This window comes from Juglans microcarpa x Juglans regia, chromosome 2D (assembly GCF_004785595.1).
Source record: "Juglans microcarpa x Juglans regia isolate MS1-56 chromosome 2D, Jm3101_v1.0, whole genome shotgun sequence".
NCBI classification, from domain to species: domain Eukaryota; kingdom Viridiplantae; phylum Streptophyta; class Magnoliopsida; order Fagales; family Juglandaceae; genus Juglans; species Juglans microcarpa x Juglans regia.
In genome coordinates this window covers 18,407,136-18,420,926 of record NC_054596.1, presented here as the reverse complement: position 1 = coordinate 18,420,926, position 13,791 = coordinate 18,407,136, and the positions used below count along the sequence as shown (strand labels likewise).

The following is a 13,791-nucleotide window of genomic DNA, read 5'->3' as shown; positions in this document are numbered from 1 at the left end:
TTTCCTCTATATAACCAATTTTCCAAAATGTTAAGTCATCATAACGCAATAAAATTTCTTAATAAACATCGACAATACTCATAAAAAACTTTTTATGCTTAAACCACTATACTTAAATCATCTCTCCCAATACCTCATAATCTTGATCCTCAGCTGAACCATCAAAATATCTAAAAATATTGAAGAGATAAGGGGTGAATTATTAACAACTCAGTAAGCAGAGAGCATATACTAGCATGTAAACATGAGCATTTATAAAGTTCGGTATGTAAAACGAAACATTTACTTTCATAATGCAGAAACAACATATTTACTTTCAGAATGCATAAACAAAACATGGTACAAAATATCCGAGTGAAATTCTCAGAAAAACAAACTTGTTCCCAAAAAGAAAATCATTTGGCATATCCAAACTGAAACATTATATTCATATCATCTCATAGCATCACATCGGGACAAATACCATGTTTAACTCTCGCTGTAGGGTTATAAACCACCATTATACCCGTAGCTGGGCTGTATACCATGTTTCACCCCCCGTGGTAGGGTTATAAACCACCATTATATTCGTGGATGAGTCGTATACCATGTTTCACTCCCGTGGTAGGGTTATAAACCATCGTTATACCCGTGACTGGGCCGTATACCATGTTTCACCCTGTGGTAGAGTTATAAACCACCATTATACCCATGGTTGGGCCTTAACAGAAACAGAACAGAACATCATCGGAATCAGATCACATTCAGATACAGAATCAGAACTTCATGCCAAGGTTTTCAGATGATACATCATATCAAAACATAATACTGAATAGCTTCAGATCATTTCACATGTTCGAAATAAATAGCGACAAAACATCTTCATTTATTCATGGCAAAACTTTTAGATTTTCATATTCGTTCTTTTTGCATAATTCAGAAACAAAATGCACAAAAATTAGCTCATGTCTACACTAGTCATGACAGAAAATACTTTCTCATATATAGAATTTATGGAAATGAAAAATAAACATCTGAGATCATTTTCAAATTTCTTTTCAAAAACAAACATGCTTATTTTCAAAGTCAACTTCATTTCATTTTTTTTATACAAAACTAGTATACGAACCCCGCTTATCTAGACTTCTTAAGTACTATTCTGAATCTTTCCACAATCATGTTGAATGAATGTCAATCATCACCTATACAAAACACTAAGCGTTACTAAACTTCTAAAACGACTTGCTAAAACTCTCCGTTTACTTAAATTCATACTGCAGAAATAGTATTGATAACTATCTAGTTATTAGAAATCTAATAAATATATTATCCTATAAAAATAGTCCTAAGTTATTATAAAATAATTTTATCAAATATGGCAATACAACTTAGATTCATTTCAAAAATTAACTTAATCATATTTAAAACTCATATCTCTATAAACTATTATTAACACGATAATTTAATACTGCCAACATATAATGTAGTAGAAAATTCATAAATTTCTTAAGCAATAGTAATTCATAAAATATTCTGAATCATATCTAATTTAAAAAAAAAAACACCAAAAGGACTTGTATCATATAATCGGCCTAGTGTTTAAAAAAAAACAGATTAAATACTTCTAATTTACAACTTAATAATATACTTATATCAAATTCAAATAATGTAACAAGCTGGAAACTCATTTAATAAAATTAAAAAAAAAATCTTTTTATTTACTATTGAAAGTAATATAATTATACTGAAAACAATAGTAATGCTACATACAGTCATAGAATGCGCAAACGCCGTGCAGTCGCTTTGAAAAAGAGTGAGGTCCACTATTAAAAAATTAATTTCTTTTCATGTGGGTCTCATATTTATTCACTTTTTTCAAAGCGACTGCACGGCACTTGCATACTCACGACTGCAAGTATCATTTCTCTTCTTCAACATGCTTTCCAAATGCTATACGACAAGGGATTAACCCAATATAATTTAAATCATTTTCTTTATACGATCTTATATTAAAACACAGTCTTCACAAAATTATACTATAAGTATAGTAGATAGACAATGACCCAAAATAGAACCGTTCGATGGAACTAAGCTCACCGTGAGGGAAACTCGCGACAACGGATTGGAGCGACAATGGGTGGATGTCGACAGTGGCGCAACTGGGTGTGGCGGCAGGGCACAAAGAGAGGGAGAGTGTGAGAGAAAGACGAGAGAGAGAGAGAGAGAGAGAGAGAGAGAGAGAACACAGAGAGAGAAAGAGAGAGGTCACAGTATAATAAGAAAAGAACACTCACCGAGGGAAAGTAGAGAACACGTGAAGGTGCAGGGGCTGGGCTGGTGAGATATGAATCACGGCAGTCTCTTCCGTGGCAGGCGATGGAGTTCAAAGAGAGGGAGAGAGCATGAAGACCAAGCCGACAGGGAGTAGTCAAGAGGGATGAAGGTGTTGTGATGGTGGCTCACAATGACTCCAGGTTGGGTATGGTGGTTCGGAATAGGGCTCACGGTGACTGGGTGGTTGCTTGAGTGTGGCAAGGGCTGCACCGAGCGACGCTTGTGGTGGCTGGATAGCTTGCGGTGGTTCGCTTGACACATGGAGTTACGGTTTAAGGTGGAACTGGTGGTGGGTTGCTCTGTTTTTGGCATGTGAAAACAGAGGCCTCTTAGCGTGCGATGGTGGCTTGGTTTCACGGTGAAGGGTGGCAGCAATGTGGAGATCCCTTCATGAAGTGGTGGCTGGAACCGAGGGAAAGTGGGACTGGCAAGGTGGTGGTGTGTACAAGGCAGTGGCTGGGTGGTCCACATCCTTGGGGTGGTTTTCGTTTGAGGACACAGAGAAGCTGGGTCGTGGGGGGATGGTTGGCGATGCCTCATCATTGGGTGATGGCCTCAGGCTACGGTGTCTGCATGGGGTTTTGCAGTGAACGAGAGAGACTCTGAAAAAGAAAACTGAGAGCTTGAATGATATGGATAGAAAGAGTTTGTTGGGAGAGAACTCAGAAACGGAAAGGAAGTTCAAATTCCTAGACGTGGAGATAATGGAGATTTGGGAGGAGAAATTTTCGAGAGTGCAAAAATTAAAGTGAAAAACCATCGAAAGGATAAAATGCATGTGGAAGATAAGCTTACCTCAAACGACGTCGTGGCTGCATGAAAAACAGGGTAGAAGAAAAATAAATAAATAAATAAAGTCCAAAGGGCTAGGGTGTTACATCAGATCATTGCACTGAAATATTTTTATAAGAATACACAGTAGTAACGATTATTTTGTTGTAACGGTTTTTTTATGTATCACTGTCGGATTGGAGTTGAAGAGATCAAAATATCAAATATGCTTTAATGAAAGTATAAGGGCATTGATGCATTCGTGTTGAAGTTGTTCTACCCACCCCTCATGCCCAGGTGCATATTTTTATAGCTGACTAGATATAATTTTAACAGTTCTTATACATACAACCGCGGTGGGGAACTACAGTGTAATCGGCTAATGCCACATCAAAGAATACATTAAAAAAATGAAGAAGAAAACAGACAAAAAGAAATAGACGAAAGGAGAGAAACCAACGGATGCCCAAACTTTGTTAGGAGAAAAAGCAGAGCAGAGGGGTCGTCTTCTACAACTTTGATCTATGGTTGTCTTCGTGGGTAGGAGAAAAAGCAAAGATTGCTTGTTAGTGATGCTTCCGGATTGCCTATTCTGCGATCATCCCATCCAGATCAAAATGGACTAACAAAATAAAGAGATTTCGTCCTGTCTACCTCTCGGCTGTGCTCGGCTACCTTGTTGTTGAAGTTTGTTTCCTTGCATTTCGGTCTTTGCTTGTGTCTCCACCTGTGCAAATTTTCTTGGTCATGGGTAGGAGAAATTTAGACAGCTGCAAATTTGCTTTCCAGGATGTATCCCATCTAGATCTGTGAAATAAATGTCCCATTGTTTTTCTGGGTTGGTGATGTCTTTGGTCTTTTTATAAAGAAAGTTGTTGATGGGTTCGATAAATCTTTCCAACAATTTTCTACAAATTCAAGGTTCACTGAACCATTTCCTAGGATCAATTGATTTTTGTAGGTTTTCAGAATATAGATTTGTAAGTTGATGGCTTTTCTTAATGGTTGTCTGACAAAGAAAGCATGTTCATGCTCTTCGTGCTTTTTATTTTTCCTAAATAATGACTTGCCACCTTTTCTACCTTTTCTTTGTTGAGGGAAACTTGGGTGATGTTACTGCGAAGAAGGATAGGACGAAGGTGAAAGGAGGTAATGGGTAGATGAAGATTGGATGAGGCGTTTTGACAAATCGAATGAAACGGTGTCGTTTCATTTATGCCACTTGGGACGCGATTCCCTCATGCTTCCCCTAGTACATCCAGCATTTTTCAATATTTAAACATAAAGGAGTAGGATAGTTGACAAATTTGAATGAATGTGCACATTTTCAGATAATGTTTAGAAGCATAATGTGTTCTCAATATTTATTAGTTAAGTTATAGGTTTTGGGTTCCAATTGGTCCACCCCAGTGTATAGCCCATAACGACATCAATGTGAATTCTCAACTGAGCTTGGAGAATGAATGTCTTTGATTTATTAAATTAGATGAAAATGGTGCTCAAAGATTTGATCCTACATGTTCATCAGTGCATACAATGAAAATTCAAAAAACAAGTTAAATAGGCTATTTTGGCTATTGCAGCGATGTGAAGAATCGATACAATTGACCCTATTCTGGCAATTGGTATGTGATGTAATAAGTGGATATCGTGGTAGATATCAATACCGACGACCAACTAAATCGTTGCGATTAGTTTTTTGTGGCGGTAAGGATAGCTTTTGCAGTGATTTGTGGACGTTGGAAATAAGTTCAAGTACGACGAAAAGAATAATCACTGAAAAAGATCATGCATATTTGCAACGATTTATGGGCTATTTGCGGCGATAATTACTTATTGGAAAGATAGAATAGCGACGATAGTTCTACATTGCTGGAAAAAAGGAAGAGTCATTCTCGGCGATTTGTTAAACTTTTGCGACAATAAATATCGTTGCAATTGGCATTTCTCAACGATTTAGTAGTAAACGGATCACACCATTTTCATCTTTTTTTTTTTCAGATAATTGCGATGAATAAAAGTGCCGATAATATTGGTTTCTTTCGACGATTTTTGTCTATCACTTAAATTGATCAGAAGTGAAAACTTTATTTCGTCGAAACTGCAGCTAACTAAAAATTGCTAAAAATGACCAAATGCAGCAATTATATGGGGGTTTTACGACAATTTTGAGCACTAGAAAAATGTCTGATTTCTTGTAGTGGGACTAAGAAATTGATCTCAAAACCTATTTTATTTTCCTTTTTTCCATTACTTTTGCACTGTGATTATTGTATTGAAGTCTTTGTTGGGGACCCTTACCCCCTTCTCATATGTCATCTTTTTCTTTTTTAATGAAATTTGCCTGTTTAAAAAAAATAAAAATAAAAATAAAAAAGAGGAGAGAGAGATCTAAAATCTCAAAATGGAGTACGGTATGAAACCCCATCTGAATTTTGGCAACCAAGCCTCTTTGATCTATGTGAAAGGGCAAACTTGACAATAAACGTGAAGATTAAACTCATTCTAATGGGCGACTTATCCATGTAATTTATCATCATTGCATATGTTCGAATGAGATATTTCCATGTTCAGTGTTATTTTTTGAGAATCGCATCTCTAAAAGCAAATCCGCGAGACTTACCAATATCAATATGGGATAAGATTAAAAAATAAATAAATAAATAAATAAATAGTAATAAAATAGTTTGAATTAAGATATTTTATGAAATTTTAAAAAAAAAATTGAAAAAAAATATTATAAAGTTAAAATATTATTAAAATATTATTTTGTTTTGAGATTTAAAAAGTTTAATTATTTTTTATGTTTTATTTAGAAGTTTAGAAAAGTTATAATGATTAGATGAAAAAAATTGAAGATCTAAAATTGAAAGTATTTGTTTTTTAATAATATTTGGATGATGAAGAGCTTTCTAATCTTATCTCAATATCTAAACCAATCCAATTTGATACATAGCACACTTAATTTCTTGTTGCTTGTGGAAACATTGTTGGACGTGAAATCATGTTTTTATTCCGGTTAGATTTCTTTCTTGAATATTTATGAAATTGCTTTTTTTTTTAAGATTATTATTTTGAGCTTTGGTAACGTAAAATGAGTAAAGTCACACTTTTTTAGGAACAAAATGTTTCGTATTTAAAAAATATCTGGATGGAAAGCGAAAAAAAAAAATTTGAAAAATGATTTGTGCAGGCCTAGAACTTGTAAGTGCAGTTTCTTTTAGATTCCGCCATTAAAAAAATAAAAATAATAAAAAATAAAAATAAAAGGTTAAAAAACTTCTCTATTTTTACCGCGGGATCTACTATTTTATATAGAGACTGCATCAAACTTGCATTTCCTAAACTTATATCTAGTATTAGTAGTTCGGTTTATGTCTTTACATGCTAATGCCTTATCACTTAGGATATTTGGCTCCAATGGTTCAAACCAGTACACTTGTATAGTTTTTTTAGGGTACATTTTCCTCCAAAATTATAAGACTTACATCTCGAAAAGAAAACAAAATGACTTTTAAGTAGTTAAATAAAACAAGAGGAATCAAGATCAAAGTCATCTAGCCATGAAAGCCTCTGATCTTCTATCACACGATCGAGATCAGTATCGTCAATGATTTCAGATAAAACATCCAAGTCGTCTTCGTCAACCAGTTCCTCCACATCCTTAAAAGCGTCGTGATCTTCACCGCCAAGTTCATCAAGAACGATCGGTTCCAACCCTAATGATTCAAAACAATTATTCCTGTTCATGATCATTGTATTCACTTTTTCTGACCAATCTTCATTATCTTCTGATCTCCAGATTTGCGGCACTTGATAATGCTTACAAATTGAAGTACTAACAGGTTGACTCAATATTCGAATTGCATATTTCCTTAATACCGGGGTATGTATTCCACAATAGTCCCACCATATTCCTACACAGTCCAGAAAGAGCAAACCAAAATATCATAATTAGAATCTACTGAAAATATTATTAAAAAAAAAAAAAATATTGACTTACGAGGATGGCATGTTTTTAACATTGTCATGGCTTGAGCTGTGAATAACTTTGGCATTTTCGTGCGGTATTGTTGTACTTCCTTGGTAAATGCTTCCTTTTCCTCTGACTCGACCATATTTTCAAACACATAATCCATGCCTTCTTTCATATCAACATTGTACTTAAAATTGTCACTACACATATAAGTTGGATTTAAAAAGGCAGCAGCTGCATGTATTGGTTTAATAATCTGCTCTCGCATATCAATGAATTTTTCCCATATAAGATCATAAAGGAAACAATCATAGTTACGACTTTTGTCAATCCCATCACTCAGCCTTTCTACCATCTCATACAAGTATCCTATACTTGAGCCCTCGCAATTAACCAAGCATTGAGTCTGAAACAGTAAAAAAAACACTTGAGCCGTTGCTTTCACTCGACTCCAAAACTCTTTATGGCGGATAATGTAATCAATAAATTTTGCACATCTAAGATGTTCCGCTACCTTCTGCTCACCAAGCAACTTCACCCGATCACTCCGTGATGTTATCATAGAAAATTGCATGGCTTGCAGTTCATCTTCAACTTCTAAAACTGATTTGAACATAAAAACAATGGATGCACAATCTTCTTTTGGTATTTTCGTCCCTCTTCTAAATGACAACACATTGGAATGATGACAAGCGTATGAAAATATTAATCTCACAAGTTCAATTAGAGAATTTACTTTTGACGGTGATCTCGTTCTAAAATCTAAGTAGAAAACATCGACAGCACAATAATTCACGCAAATCCAAGGATACTTCTCAAAAAAATAATCGCCGTCCCCATTGCATATAAGTTGTACAATGTGTCTGGGGCCAAGAAACTCAATTGCAGCAGATATGGCTTCTTGAATGACCGTGTGGATATCTTTTGTTGACCAATAATTAAATGAATTCAAGCATACCACGTCTCTTTGCGAATAAGCAAAGATATCCACACGGTCACTATCTCTTAAGCAGAAATCACTACAATCGTTCCAAATGTTGACCATCAAGGTACAACCGCATGCTTGAAATGAATCATTTTTTATGAAATTCTCAACATATTCTTCAACTTTCATTTCCACATCTGACATCAACTCCGTACAGAGAGTAGAAAGACTTGGTGGTTGATAACCGGGTCCATATTCAACAATACTCTTCACAAAGTCCTTGAAAATGGGAGAGACAACAGCCTCAGGATCAATGCCAAGGAAGAAGAACAACTTAGCCAATTGTTCGTTACATGCATTTGGCGCAAGTGATGACGAAGCTGGCCGAGTTGAAAGATTATCAGTACCCTCTCTAACGTTATTGCTAATGTTTTCCGTATGTAGATTTGGGCCACGAGACGGTGAAAGAATTGAGTGATTTACATCCTCAACTTGTGACGATCTTTTAGCTTTCTTATTGGGAGTGTTGAGTACTTGTCTCACTGCTAACTGAATATCTTGTGGCACTTTTTCACAAACTTCAATATCGTGGCCCTTGTGTCCAGACAAATGCCATTTAATCCTAGAAATACCTCCCGGAAATTCACGCTCACAAAAATTACAGCAAAAACGACCATTTTTCAAATCCTTTGCATACTTCCAAAATGGGTCTTTTGGTCGAACCATGTTTAATTTTTATCCTATATTAAAGAGTCACATAAATTAAGTTAATATAAGTGATCTGATCAAGGTGTACTACTCAATTGATTCAAACAAGAAAATTAAGCATAAAAGGAAATCAATGATCATGAGTAAGATGGATAGAGAACAAATCATCTGATCTGCACACATCTTCATGGCCACATCTTCATGGCCGTAAACAGTAGTCAAAAAGAAAAGAAAACATAAGATTTATCATCATATATATAAAAATTCTTAGTTAGAGAGAGAGAGAGAGAGGGTACCGTACCAAGCTAATGGAAATCTACGTTGCCTAGTGAAGTTCTGTCGCGCCCCGCAGAAATTAATGGAAGTGGTGAAGCTGTGGAAGCAGATCTAAGATCTTCTCTCCTCTGATGGCAAGGCTCTCCGAATTCCAAATCTGCCTCAAAAATCAACCTTTGCTAGTCTTTCTAACAATGGGCACCCTGAAATCCACACCCACTTTTCAATACAAAAGATATCTGGTTAATTTTGATTCCTGTCCCACTATTTTTTGTTGTTTACTCTCTCTCTCTCTCTCTCTAAGAATTTATATATATTTGTGATGATGATAAATCTTATGTTTTGAGTACTACTGTTTGCGGCAACTTGAGCCGAAAGATGTTTGAATTCGCATTTTTTTTTTTTTTTCTAAAAGAGATTTCTGAAAAATACTAAAACATTCATTAGACAAATATGCATTTTTGGAGTTCCTTGGGTGGGAATGATGCATCTCTTTAATCCCTGTCATACTCTCTATCGAGCTATATATATTACTCTGTTTTACCTGTCAAAAACTATATTGCTGTATTTAAAAAAATTAAAATGAATTTAATTTATAATTTTAACATTAGTGCTACTACACCTACATACAATTTTGCACACTATATTATTCAAATTGTGTAGCAACCCTATTTTATCAATATTTACTTTTCTAATTTGAATTTCAAATCTCACATTTTAAAATTTTTATCATTTTTAATAGTTGGTATATCATCAGGTATAGTTCTATAAATAAAATTTTAAATATAAATAACAACTTTCTAATTCCAATATGTATGTTATATGTGTGTCGTTTTTTACCTTCAAGTTTTATGAAAGAGTAATTCTACGTACAGTCGTGAAATGTACAAATGCCGTGCAGTCGCTTTGAAAAATAGTGAGCTCACTGTTAAAAAATTAATTTTTTTTATGTGGGTCTCATATTTATTCACTTTTTTTTAAAACGACTGTACAAATCTTGCATACTCACGACTGTAAATATCATTTCTCTTTATGATAACTCACTATATGGAAAATACTAATTAGCCCCTTGAATTTACTATTGGGTTTGATGGCCGGTGTTTTTTTTTTCAAATATTTAAAAAATTACTACTAATGAAATTGTGTATTTTTTTATTTTACAATTATTTTAAAAAAAATAAACTAACGGTTAGCCCAATGATAAGAACTCTGCGACGTGTAGCAATATTTTCCATACAATATTGCTCAGCCTCGAATGCCAAGGGGATATTTTCACAGGTAGTGATAGGGTTATTCTGCGACGTGTATTTGACGTTTTTTTTTTTTTGTATATAATTTTCTTAAAATATTTTTCTTAACATTTTTAATTATTAAAAAAATAAAAAATATATATATATAATTTTATTAATAGTCATTTTTTCAGCTATTAAATAAAATTAAAAATTAAAAAACTTCAAAGACCTACGGAAACCCTATCATTATCCTATTTTCACTACCACCAGAAAGCAGCTTCTAGGATCAAGTCGCATGTGCAAAGGGATGGCTTCTTCATTTTCAATAAGGGCGGTGCTAGTCTGAGAGCCACCAATAAAAACAATTTTATATGTTTCCTCGTTTTATTATCATCTCATCTCATTTCATGATATTAAATAATTAAAAATTATTTATTATATTTTATTTATAAATTTATTATTTAATATCATATCAAAAAATATTAAAAAAATAATAATAAGAAAGATAATAAATAATTTTTTCTTTATATAAATCCGATTCATTTCGCACTTCTTTTACGCCGACTACGGTGACCAGTGAAAATCCATTTATCCCTTGTCTTTTCGCTTTGCTTTCAATCGCCACTAATACTTCTTCCTTACCACTTTGCGTCCAACAAATATATAAAATGAGAAATGCTACTTATCTTTCTCATACAATACATTAATATATAATTTATCATTTTGTCATTCTATTTATATATATATATATTTACATATTAATATATATGCTAAAATATAAAAAAAAATAATAAATCATATATTGATGTGTATATAGGAAATTGTAAGTATAATTTTTCATATAAAATTATTGACCGTTTGACGCAGAACAATGTTAAAGTTAGGGGCACATTTTGATGTTTATAAGTACCTCAAAATTGTATAAATATTAGTTAAATGGTTTAATTAAAAATGTTTTATTAAATTTTAGAATATGAGAGGAAAAATGTTGAATAAAAGATATTTTTTAAAATAAGTATTATATTGAAGTTTGTGAAAGTAAATAAATAAAGTTAAAAATTGTTCTGAATATCATTTTTTAATAATATATTTGTTTTGAAATTTGTAAAAATTGTATTGATTTTTATATTTGAGTAATGATTATATAATATTTAGATGAAAAAGTTAAGAATTTGAAATTAAAAACTATTTTGTCTTTAAGTGATGTTTGAGAATGAAGTTTAGAAACTTTTTTTTGAAATTTTGGGAATTCTCATGTTTGTCAAACATGCCCCAAAGAAAGTAAAATTTGATAAAATTCTGGATCTTGCAAATAAATAATTTGAGTCTTAAGCAAAATAAGGGAGTCACACAAAAGGAAATGAACTTAAGAAAAATAAGCCCAGCCATTAGGGTTGTTAAAAAAATGGAAAATTGGTTGAACCGGTCGAATTGGACTGAAGCAATTAGTTCGATCAGGTCTAGTACCAATTCTTAAGAATCGAAATTGGACCAAAACTAGTTCGGTACCATTTTCATATCTTGAACCATATCCTGTGGTGGTCGTCGGCTCCCTCACTAAGCTCCACGCTCGCTCCTAATGCAATTAAACCATCTCCCACAATCAATGCTCTTCATTACTTAGCAGTTGTCACAAACAAATAGAAAACCAGAGACCAGCTCCCAGAATTCATTTTTTTTACAGTTTTCCACAAACTATCTCTATCGCGATGGACTTGAAGATTCTCATGGCGTTCTTGTTTAGCAAATCGAGCTTAAATATTGCGGGCATCTATTGAGGGTAAATTTATTAGGCCCATTATAGCATTCTAGACCCAATCCATTGGGTAGCCCTCAGCAAAAGTAAAAAGAAAGAGATGGAGGAAAAGACAGAGAAAATGCTAGTAAACGAAAGCAAGTTAGACATGCAAACGAGAAGGTGAGGTGACATAAAGCTGTCATTCCTCAGCACTCCCAATGGCCAAGATAAAAAAGGATACGAGGGAGAGAAAGAGATGACTTCTGAGTGAATACCACCAGAGGACAAAGATATCATCATATTCAACCTCACAACGAGAGCTCCAGATATATTATCTTCACCTGGCAAAGGGGTCTCCGTCTTCCATTGTACATAAAAAAATGAGAGAACATTAGCGAGTGTAAAATATACCTATTATAGTCGATTTGTCCTTCAAGCGACTTATATACGTAGGTCTTGTGCCAAACCACTTAAATCCGTGTGTCTCCATTTGTATTTACATTTTTTATATTTCTCTATTTACTGCTGTGGATATACGTATCGTGGGCTTCCAACCACTTTGTCAAGGCCCAAATCACCTTCATGGGTCGGGTATGACTCTTTTTGCTGTTTTGGTCTATTGGGTGATTTTATATTTCAACAAATGGCATCATCTATGGAATCGTCTTATTCTCTATGCTGGAAGTGAGAGAATGATGATTTTTTGGTTTGCGAGATCATCTCCAAATGAGTAGGTAAATTTCCTCTCAAATAAATGTTTCCTTTCAAATAAATGTTTCCTTTTAGATAAATGTTCTCAACTTTCCACCTCTTATTTTTTAATAATGTTGCAAAAAAGAGAGAATAACATTGATTTTTAATCGACCCCTTGAGCTGCAAGTGAATTGTTGATTTTGATTGTTTGGAGAATAATTTGATGAAAAAAAATGATACCTTGAACCTGCAAAATGAGAATCTTGCAAATTATTTCAGTTGGATTTTTTTTTTTTTTTTTTTTTTTATGGGTACTTTAGTTGGATTATTTGAATAGTCATTGTTGGAAGTTACATTCCCGTTTAGCCTAATAACACTATATAAAGAGCTCCAGCCCAACATGAAATCTATTGGGCAGAGCCGGAATACTTCTGGACCCAAACCACATTACCTAAAACACGGCCCAAAGGATCATTTGCCATTGAAAAGCACCATAGGCATAACTATAACGAAACTATAAGAAGCCTGAACAAAGCTACTACATGTTTGGGTATAAGAATTTCTAAAAACACAATAAATTTTCCAAATGTTTTTTCTTATGTTTACCATATAAAAAAAATTCAATTCTCATAAAAAGAGTGTAAAATTTTTGTTATGAATAATAGAGAGTTGAGATAATAGAGTGAATTTTGCATAGCTAATCTAAGATGAATTTAAATGTGTTTAAATAAATTTAGATGTATTTATGAAAAGTTGAAAAATATTTTTGGTCCCGTGTGTAAAGAGATGTTGAGTTGAAAAAAATTATAAATCTCACGTGTAAAGATATTTTGAGTTGAGATAAGTTTAGTGATTTGATAATTGAGTATTTAGATGTTAGACTCAACTTAAAATTAGACTGAACTGATCTGATTAGTCTAAGTTCCAAAAGGGGCCAAGGGGTTTGGATAGTTAGTTGAGATAAAAATTAAAAGTTGAATAAAATATTATTAGAATAATATTTTTTAATATAATTATTGTTATTGTTAAGATTTGAAAAAATTGAATTCTTTATTATATTTTGTGTGAAAAATTAAAAAAATTGTAATGATAAGATAGAATGAGATGAAACACTTCTTGCGTCGAAACAGGATAACTTATTCACAATTTATATACTATT

General features: G+C 33.3%; 1 protein-coding gene and 1 long non-coding RNA gene across 4 annotated transcripts; one reads left to right on the top strand and one right to left on the bottom strand.

Annotated features, from left to right (window-relative positions):
• Window positions 1-2,187: 2,187 nt before the first annotated feature.
• On the top strand, window positions 2,188-9,132 carry LOC121250587. The gene is made up of 2 exons (XR_005937812.1): window positions 2,188-2,243; window positions 8,969-9,132. It is a non-coding gene; the product is annotated as an uncharacterized LOC121250587 (long non-coding RNA).
• On the bottom strand, window positions 6,524-9,173 carry LOC121250586. Of its 3 annotated transcripts, none has more exons than XM_041149739.1 (3): window positions 8,990-9,173; window positions 7,088-8,725; window positions 6,524-7,001 (listed from the first exon to the last, which is right to left on the bottom strand). In XM_041149739.1, exons 2-3 carry the CDS (start codon window positions 8,709-8,711, stop codon window positions 6,607-6,609), a joined length of 2,019 nt encoding a protein of 672 aa, XP_041005673.1. In that variant the 5' UTR covers window positions 8,712-8,725; window positions 8,990-9,173; the 3' UTR covers window positions 6,524-6,606. The 3 variants fall into 3 exon arrangements, with proteins under 3 accessions (XP_041005673.1, XP_041005672.1, XP_041005674.1); XM_041149738.1 differs by having other exon boundaries at window positions 8,995-9,172; XM_041149740.1 differs by lacking the exon at window positions 8,990-9,173 and having other exon boundaries at window positions 7,088-8,964.
• Between the last annotated feature and the right edge of the window lie 4,618 nt (window positions 9,174-13,791).

What these genes read in the sequence shown, in the direction of transcription:
- LOC121250586 (XM_041149739.1), bottom strand. Translation starts at nt 8,711, where the DNA reads ATGGTTCGACCAAAAGACCCATTTTGGAAGTATGCAAAGGATTTGAAA. An exon ending in GTTAAAAACATGCCATCCTC is followed by an intron (nt 7,002 to 7,087) that starts GTAAGTCAATAT and finishes TGGACTGTGTAG; the next exon opens with GAATATGGTGGGACTATTGT.